The 10267-nt window shown below is 37.0% G+C and overlaps 1 protein-coding gene across 1 annotated transcript; it reads left to right on the forward strand.

Annotated features, from left to right (window-relative positions):
* Window positions 1–606, forward strand: LOC132616057 (uncharacterized). The gene has a single exon (XM_060330667.1). The coding sequence runs from the start codon at window positions 1–3 to the stop codon at window positions 604–606; it is 606 nt and encodes a 201-aa protein (XP_060186650.1).
* Window positions 607–10267: the final 9661 nt, after the last annotated feature.

The raw sequence follows: 10267 nt of genomic DNA on the forward strand, positions 1-10267 counted from the left end.
ATGGTTGATATCACTGTCGAGAACGCTACTGGTTCTGGTGCAAAGACTATCGCCTCTTCCAGTCGCACCACAACTGTCCCTGCGATGGTTGCGGTAGAGAAGCACGAAAAGTTTTCTGGTATAGACTTTAAACGCTGGCAACAGAAAATGTTCTTCTATTTAACAACCCTCAGTCTGCAAAAAGTTATTACTGAGGAAGTTCCTGTTCTACCAGAAAAGACTCCGGACAACGAACGTTTCATCGTGACGGAGGCATGGAATCATTCTGATTTTCTATGTAAAAACTATATTCTCAATGGGCTGGATGATGGTCTTTATAATATCTATAGCGGCTGTAAGACGTCTAAGGAATTATGGAATGCTTTGGACAAGAAATATAAGACCGGGGATGCTAGGTTGAAAAAGTTTGTTGTTGCGAAGTTCTTGGACTTTAAAATGGTAGATAATAAATCTGTCATGTCGCAAGTTCAGGAACTTCAAGTGATTACACATGATCTGCTTGCGGAAGGAATGGTAGTCAATGGAGCTTTCCAGGTTGCGGCCTTTATTGAAAAATTGTCGCCTTTGTGGAAGGATTTTAAAAAACTACTTAAAGCACAAAGGTAAGGAAATGACATTAGAAGATCTAATCGTCCTTCTTAGAATTGAGGAAGACAACAGATCTGCTGAAAAGAATGCCAATGGCAAACAAGCAATAATAGGGGCAAACATCGTTGAAACTGCCCCTACAGGTTCAAAGAAAAGGAAGCGGGCTTCTGGAGGGAAGAATGTTCCAAGCAAGAAGAAATTCAAAGGAAGTTGTTACAATTGCGGCAAAATTGGACACATGGCTTCAGACTGTCGTGCTCCGAAAAAGGATAAGGAAAAGAAGAAAGGTCAAGCCAATATGGCTGAAATGAATAATGAAGTGGATAATCTATGTGCCATGTTGTCCGAATGCAACTTGGTAGGTAACCCGCGAGAATGGTGGATAGACTCGGGTGCTACTCTCCACGTGTGTTCTAACAAGGAATTCTTCTCTTCTTATGATGCAGTTGGCTCCAATGAGACGATCTTCATGGCCAATTCTGCTACTGCTAAAATCGAGGGTATAGGTAACATTGCCTTGAAGATGACGTCTGGAAAGATTGTGACGCTCAAGAATGTCCTTCATGTTCCAGAAATGCGGAAGAACTTAGTCTCAACTTCACTACTAGTCAAGAATGGATTTAAATGTGTTTTTGTTTTTGATAAGGTTGTTGTTAGTAAAAATGATATGTATGTTGGAAAGGGCTACCTCACAGAGAGCCTTTTCAAACTCAATGTAATCTCAGTTGATATGAATAAAATTTCTCCTTCATCTTATTTACTTGAGTCAAATAGTTTATGGCATGCACGTTTGGGACATGTTATTATAAAACATTGCGAAAAATGATTAACTTGGAAATACTTCCTAAGTTTGAATGTAATAAGTCAAAATGTCAAGTATGTGTTGAATCCAAGTATGCTAAGCATCCTTATAAGTTTATTGAAAGGAATTCCAATCCTTTAGACTTAATTCATACCGACATTTGTGATATGAAGTCAACACCATCACGCGGTGGGAAAAAGTACTTTATAACTTTTATTGACGATAGCACTCGATATTGCTATGTGTATTTACTTAATAGCATAGATGAAGCTATTAATGCATTTAAACAATACAAAAATGAAGTCGAAACACAACTGAACAAGAAAATCAAAATGATTAGAAGTGATAGGGGTGGAGAGTATGAATCTCCCTTTGAAGAAATATGCTTAGAATATGGAGTTATTCATTAAACTACTGCCCCATACACCCCACAATCTAATGGAATTGCGGAAAGAAAGAATCGAACGTTGAAGGAAATGATGAATGCCTTATTAATAAGTTCTGGTTTACCGCAAAAACTTGTGGGGCGAAGCTATCCTTACAGCAAGCCGAATACTCAACCGAGTGCCCCATAGCAAAACAAAGTCCATTCCATATGAACAATGGAAAGGTAGAAAGCCTAGCTTAAAATATTTCAAAGTGTGGGGGTGTTTAGCCAAGGTACAAATTCCTAAACCCAAAAGGGTAAAAATTGGAACAAAAACCATTGATTGTGTTTTATAGGATACGCCACCAATAGTAAAGCGTATCGTTTTCTGGTTCATAAATCAGAAAATCCCGACATTCATGTTAATATGGTAATGGAATCTGATAATGCTGAATTTTTTTAGAATATTTATCCGTATAAAATAGAATGTGAGTCGTCTAGTAAAAGACCAAAACGACCTCGGGAAGAAACAAAGGAAAATATGCCTAACGAAGAGAATCCAAGTCGTAGCAAACGTCAAAGAACATCGACTTCCTTTGGTCCAGACTTTTTGACATTCTTAGTAGAGAATGAGCCTCAAACTTTCAAGCAAGTAACGTCTTCCTCCGAAGCACAATATTGGAAAGAGGAAATCAATAGTGAAATAGAATCCATATTAAACAATCATACTTGGGAATTGGTTGATCTTCCTCTGGGAAACAAACCTTTAGGCTCCAAATGGATTTTCAAGAAGAAAATGAAAGATGATGGCACTATTGATAAATATAAGGCAAGACTCATTGTCAAAAGATTCAGACAACAAGAAGGTCTTGATTATTTTGATACATACTCACCAGTAACAAGGATAACATCCATTCGGGTGTTGATAGTGTTGGTTGCGGTGTACGGACTCCATATCCATCAAATGGACGTGAAAACAACCTTCTTGAATGGAGAGTTAGAGGAAGAAATCTATATGGATCAACCCGAAGGGTTCACAACTCCCGGAAAAGATAAGAAGGTGTGTCGACTTGTTAATTCACTTTATGGACTTAAGCAAGCACCCAAACAATGGCATGCAAAATTTGACCAAACAATGTTGGCAAATGGATTTAAAATCAATGAATGTGATAAATGTGTTTATGTTAAGAACGTTCCAAATCATTAGTCATTGTTTGCCTGTATGTTGATGATATGTTGATAATGAGCAAAGACATTGCCGACATAAATGCTACTAAGCGTATGCTTGCTAGCAAGTTTGATATGAAAGACTTAGGAGTTGTTGATTTAATTCTAGAAATTAAGATCCATAGAACTCCACAAGGTCTAGCATTGTCACAAACTCACTATGTTAAGATGGTACTTGAAAAATTCAAGTATCTGGAGTTTAACGTTGCAAAGACTCCGATTGACGTGAACCTTGCTCTTACAAAGAACCAAGGTCAAAGCAAGTCTTAGTTAGACTATGCTCGAGTGTTGGGAAGTTTGATGTACATTATGAACTGTACACGATCAGATATAGCTTGTGCAATAAGTAAACTGAGTCGTTACACAAGTAATCCTGACCAAACTTATTGGATGGCAATGAAAAGAGTTTTGGGGTATTTACAATACACCCAAGACTATGCTTTGCACTATAATAAATATCCTGCGGTAATTGAAGGATATAGCGATGCAAATTGGATCACCGGATCATCTGAAGTTAAATCCACAAGTGGATACGTTTTCACCATTGGAGGAGGAGCGGCGTCTTGCAAATCATCCAAGCAGACATGTATCGCTCGCTCTACAATGGAGTCAGAATTTATAGCTTTGGATAAAGCTGGTGAGGAAGTTGAATACAACAAACAACAACAACAACAACAACATACCCAGTGAATCCCACAACGTGGGGTCTGGGGAGGGTAGAGTGTACGCAGACCTTACCCCCACCTTAGGTAGGGAGGCTGTTTCCGGAAGACCCTAGGCTCAAGAAAAAGCATAAGAAAGGTCAGATACGGGCAAACAAATCAAAGCAATTATGAAAATGAAAACAATGAAAGTAAAAGTAAATAAGCCATTATAAACCAACAGATACTCGTAGAAATCAAGAGACAAGAAATTATAGAGCAATATAACTACTCGTAAGAAAGGATAAACGCGACTACCTACTAGCCTTCTACCCTAATATGAGTCCTCCATACCCTCCTATCTAAGGTCATGTCCTCGGTAAGCAGGAAATGCGCCATGTCCTTTCTAATCACTTCCCCCCAATACTTCTTCGGCCTACCTCTACCTCTTCTGAAACCGTCGCTGGCCAACCTCTCGCACCTTCGCACGGGGGCATTTGCATCTCTCTGCATCACATGCCCAAACCATCTCAGCCTCGCTTCCCGCATCTTGTCTTCCACTGAAGGTATTCCAACCTTATCTCGGATGACTTCATTCCTAATCCTATCGCTCCTAGTGTGCCCACACATCCATCGCAGCATTCTCATTTCCGCCACTTTCATCTTCTGAACATGAGATTTCTTGACTGGCCAACACTCCGCCCCATACAACATAGTTGGTTTAACCACCACTTTGTAGAACTTGCCTTTAAATTTCGGTGGCACCTTCTTGTCACACAACACTCCGGAGGAAAGCCTCCATTTCATCCACCCTGCACCAATACGGTGTGTGACGTCATCATCAATATCCCCATTTCCTTGTATAATAGACCCAAGATACTTGAAACTATCTTTCTTCTGTATGACCTGGGTGCCAAGCTTCACTTCCACGTCAGCCTCATGCACTATATCACTGAACTTGGTGAGGAAGCTGAATGGCGACGGAATTTCTTGGAAGACCTTCCGTTTTGGCCTAAACCAGTGGCACCTATATGCATACATTGTGATAGTTAAGCTGCAATAGGAAGGGCTGGAAACGTCATGTATAACGGAAAATCTCGTCACATACGACGAAGACATAATACCGTTAGACAATTATTCTCTAGTGTAATTATCACAATTGACTATGTAAAGTCAAAGGATAATGTGTCGGATCCACTTACAAAAGGCCTACCTAGGGAGGCGGTTGATAAATCATCAAAGGGAATGGGATTATGGCCAAGAACAAATCATAATAATGGTAACTCCACCTAGCTGACTGGAAATCCCAAGATCTAGGTTCAAGGAGATCAAACAAAGTTATGAATGACAGTTCAACATTGTCGTCAAACTCAATCCATTCTCATGATAAGACAATGTTCAGGAACAAGGATAAAGCGCAAAGGCTTTTTAATGGTTTCTAAGTTTGATACGAAGTATGTCAAATTATGTATCTACAGGATGACATGTTTAGGAATCACCTATGTGAGCGTGAAGTGGAAGCCGCTTCAAGGAGAATTAGAGTAAGGCCAGTTCTCTACACACTCATGAAAACAGGCGGTGTTCAAGGCTGAAACGAACACAACAATGAGAACCAAGAATGGTTAAGGGTTAAGTGTGTGACATATGCTGTCTAGATATACATTAAAGATCGACGGTTCAAAGATATCAAATCTACCGATTGATCGAGTATATCCGATGTATGTTTTCTATGGAAAGTTTAAAGGGAAACTTACTTACCCAGATGCGGTTAATCCTTAGCTGTAATCACACAAGTTTTTTTTTTTAGGCATGTTGCATATATAGCCATTCCCCATTCATGTGGGGGATTGTTAAGTTTAAAGTTCACAAATGCATTAAGTGAGGGACTTTAAAGGTGAAATATGAATTGGGAAATGGAGGGAAACAAAAGTGGAGGGAAATGAAAGTTTGAAAAACAACCTTTCAAGTGAACACTTCTCCCACATTACTTCTCCCACATTGGTGGTTGAAGGTGTTATGTGTGTGCTTATATTAAGCAACACATTCTCTAGCTCATAAAGGGTTGAGAAGAAGACCACCCCTCGCGCCATCATCGTCGCTCGGCTCGGCTTCGGATTTGAATTTGGTCAAATGATCTGATTGATTGATAATCTTTTTGGACCAAATTTATTTTATTTCCATTTTCGTTACTTAATGTTTCTAATCAGGATATTAATTAATTCACGCGAAATTAACTTAATTCATTAAATTCGCGGAATTATTTTTTTCCAACGGACATAACGATGACCAACGGTCATCTCCTTCACCGAACAGGCACTTTCATACTTGTTCAGATCAAAATAACAGGCTATAAATTTTCAGAGGCTTTGCCTCATTTGCTTACACACTGAAAAACTGAAAACATTTTTGTTCTCTGAAAAACGCAATTTCCTTTCCCCTCATTGTGCATTATTTTCAAAACCAAAAATCATTAAGTGTCGTGTGATTACTACCATTCGTTGAGTTCGCTGAAATTCTGCAATTTCCATTGCCGGTATTGCAGAATAGAATTTCGTTCTATCCTGGAAAGAATTAATCCAAACCTTTGGCAACTGTGAGGGGATTAAATTCTTTAAGGAAACACAGTTTTCTGTGGGCTCGAAATATACACGCTGTTCTTTAGTTTATGTAACCAGATTACAATTTGATTAACAGGAATCGCATAATCTTTACTGTTCATGTTGCAAATTGACTAGTTGGCGGCTTACTGGCTACAATTCTTTTTTTTTCTGGGCATGGAACCGACAGTGTAAGCAAGCTAACAATGGCAAAGAAGTTATAGGTGCACTATTGATGAGCTCCATTCCTATCATTAACAGCGACACCAAGCTGACCCATGAGGCTGCCCAGATAAGCAGAATTACTAGCCCTTAACAAATTAGCATGACCTCCAGCAAAGTGCATTTCATTGAGTGGACAACCTGAGCCTGAGCCACCATTTCCAGGGATATTGGTGCAACCAGATGGTCCAGATGGAGGGACTGGACCTCTTTGAAGAGATCGTAAATTCATCCACTCTTTTTCATGCAACAACCTGGTCCCTTTACATGGCTGGGTAAACACAATTAGGACAAGGGCTAATAATACCGATAATTTGGTGTTAAGACTCTTCATCTACTTAAGTAATCAATAGTATCAAGGTTTCTTGAAATTAAGGAGGGAGGGAACATGTTTATAGGCAAGGTTTCTTATTGTGTCGATCATAGGATAAGTTTTGACCGTTGACTGCTGCCAGTATGTTTGTAATATAATAAAGTATACTACTAGGAATGTGGTTTTGAACTGATAATATCCATCCAAGTTTTTCTGTACCTTTCATCTTATTTGTTGGTATTTCGTACTATAATATATTACTATGAGATAAAGCCAAGTGGGACTATGTGGGGTTTTGAACTGATAATATCTATCCAAGGTTTTCTGTACCTTTCATCTTATTTGTTGGTATTTCGTACTATAATATATTACTATGAGATAAAGCTAAGTGGGATTATGTACGTACTTGATGATGTTAAAGTTAGTGCCAGAGGCTGGCGGATTTATAGAGTAACCTATAGGTTTACATGAACTTGGTAAATTTTGCTGAGACTCTATATGTGTATTAAAATTCACTAGATATCTATAAATATTTGACAGTTATTGTATATTAATTTGAGATCGTTATAGCCTATAGGAATTCATAAATTTTAAATCTTGAATCTGTATAGCAAGTCCGGAGAAGGAATTTTTTTGGATTGTCTCTTCCTACTAGCTTCGTGAAAGCATTAGGCTGCGGACTAAAGGCAATTCCTGTTGGGGAAGTTATCTTGGTAATGAACTAATGGTCTTTTTTCCTTTTAACCTTGTGCATACGTTTCTTTTGGTTGTTCGTTGACTTTCAGAAGTGTGAATGGGTCAGTGCTGAGTAATTCCAACAATCAGTATGCAGAATGAATGAGCCCTCTCTCGTCTAATTTATTTGGAGGTGGCGGCTTATCGTCTGCAATAGTCTAACCTTTGGAGTTTTAAGGTTTTGTCCCATGGACTTTTACACGAAAGGCACTTCGACTCGATAGTTGAATTTCTAAAGTCGCTATCCTGAGATAAGCTTCACAACGAACCCCCTTTCGAGTTCAATCCCCAACAATCTATGGATTGTTACACTTTCAAGAGATTGATTCTATGATATTACAGCTAAACTCCACTCAATTCTCTACCTTAAACAAATCACCCTACCGTGATATTTATGTTTCCCACTTGTCACTAATTCCGCAATATACTCCGCCATCTTAAACCAATCTATATATAATATAAAGCTAGGCATAAACAAGGTGATGTGGCACCCAGGGGCGAAGCCAAGTGTAGTTGAGGGGGTTCGGCAGAAAATTACAGTGTATATTGAAGGTTAAAATTATTTTTTATATATATATATATGGTAGGTGTTGAACCCCCTTAGCTTCTTGTATATTTACCTCTTTATATTTTTGAACCCCCTTACTGAAAATCCTGGCTCCGCCACTGGTGGCACCTCTCTATGACCACCATTCTTATTTATCTTTTTTCTCCTTTTTTTTGGCCTTCTTCTAATTATAAAATGACAATATCTAATATTTTAAGTATTTTCTTCTTTGTGTATTTAATGTTATTACAAGGAATAACTACTCATAACTTACACCTCTTCAATTTCACTCTTAATAATATTTGCATAATGTCCATATATACTTTTCATGTCCAACATAAAGATTGTAACGTTGCTACAATTCAACTGATGAAATGGCCGGATGGTTTACAACAATTGAATTAGTAATTAAAAGGGTCATTAAAGCTGCAACAATTTAATCGAAATAATGCATCATTAAAAGTTCCATACGTGCCTTTTGGGTTGTAGAATAGAGTCTTTACATAATCCAAACTTAACCTTTAACTATCCCAAAACTTTTTTGTTATTTATATCAGGTAATTAGAACAAATGATTTTCTAATAGTTGATGTCTTTTCCTGTTGTTTTTAGTGTTAAGTGTGGTAGTACATGGTATACATATTACAATAGATGTCAAGATCATAGCTGCATTATGGTACGTCATCTGCAGTATAATTGAGCAATCTTCTAATTATTTTTATTCTACCTATGTATTTTGGTTTATTCTCTTCCTTTTCACCTAATTTCATTTGTCTTTTACTAATTACGTATTACATATTTGCTATATGAACCTCCAGAGTGGTTTTCGGTAGACATAACTTGCTTTTTGAGTGTGTCTAGAGCAGTTGAGCAAAAAAACAAAATTTGAGAACTCAATTTCGATGTCAATGCTGGTAAAATAACCTTTCCTGTAAATATATTATTTTATTCTTATACCTTTGTTCTTTGTGCTGGGAACCACAACGATGTGTTTTTATTTTTCATTTGTTTTAGCTCTGCCAGACACTAATATGCAAAGTCAAGTGTAGTGTGGGGTAGTAGTAGGCGCTCTTAGGCCTCTTCCCAACTGCTAGATCATTCCAATGTGTTGGGTACTACTATAAATTTGACAAAGCAAATTCTAGACAAGGGATAGACAAGATCATACACTTCATTCTGATTTAATACACTTTTGACTAAACATCTACTCTTTATCCCATCCTTCTGCAAAAGACAAGAAACATGGAGGAATTTTATTTCATTCTTTGGAGAGAAAAAAGAAGAATTTCTTACGAGATTATAATTTTTAAAAATTTCATCTTCTTTGCTTTTGTTTCAGGCTGATGCGCTTACAGGGATGTTCGAGACTAATTAACAAACGCTTGATGTTCTTATTTCCCTCTTATCTTTACTTTTATGCTTAATTATTTATTAGCATATTAGTACTATTTTGTTTTACATAACTATATATATAAAATGACACCTCTTTGGTAGAAAGAAATGCTTTAAGCTAAGTGGAGAGATTTATGCATATACCTTTATTTTACTCAACAACAGAAAAGATCATGTATTTTTTTATTTTTGCTACGTATGGTTTTTGCGCTTATATATGTAGTAAAAAGTTGTCATTTCTTTGGTATAAAGAAATACTTTAAAGTAAATCAACTCGTGGAATATATGTAAATACTTTTAAGTAGAAAAATCTTGTTATTCCAACACAAAAATAAAGTAGATAATAATTAGATGGTCTTAATTTAAGGGATCTATTTTTCTTTTTGATGGTATATCTAATCTCCTACTACAGGAAAAAAAAATCTACTACTGACAAAGTATTTGTCGTTGAGATAAATATAAAGATAACTGTTAAGAATAAAATTAGTTGAAACTTGAAATATAATCTATTTTGTAAATCAATTAGTTAGTGAAATATTTTAAATTTTGGTTATTATTAACAAATTATTTCATAAATTTAATGAGATCTTTTGACCGCGCGCGGACAAATATACTAGTTTAACTAAAAGCCCACTATGACACATAAAAGCAATTCAATTTTTGTAACCCCTTCAAAAAACAGCGTGCACTTGAACCAACTCCCCGTGGGGCAAGTCTCACCCATTACTTTAAAAAGGACAGTAGAACCTCCTTCAATCCTCACACTTAAAATAGTAGCATTTCCAGTTTAGTGTACTATGTTCCTATCATGTTATAATATGGAAGACACTGATGACA

This window comes from Lycium barbarum, chromosome 1 (assembly GCF_019175385.1).
Source record: "Lycium barbarum isolate Lr01 chromosome 1, ASM1917538v2, whole genome shotgun sequence".
In the NCBI taxonomy this organism is placed as follows: Eukaryota; Viridiplantae; Streptophyta; class Magnoliopsida; order Solanales; family Solanaceae; genus Lycium; species Lycium barbarum.

Excerpts from the sequence above, each read along its gene's own strand:
- LOC132616057 (XM_060330667.1), top strand. The coding sequence starts at position 1 with ATGGTTGATATCACTGTCGAGAACGCTACTGGTTCTGGTGCAAAGACT.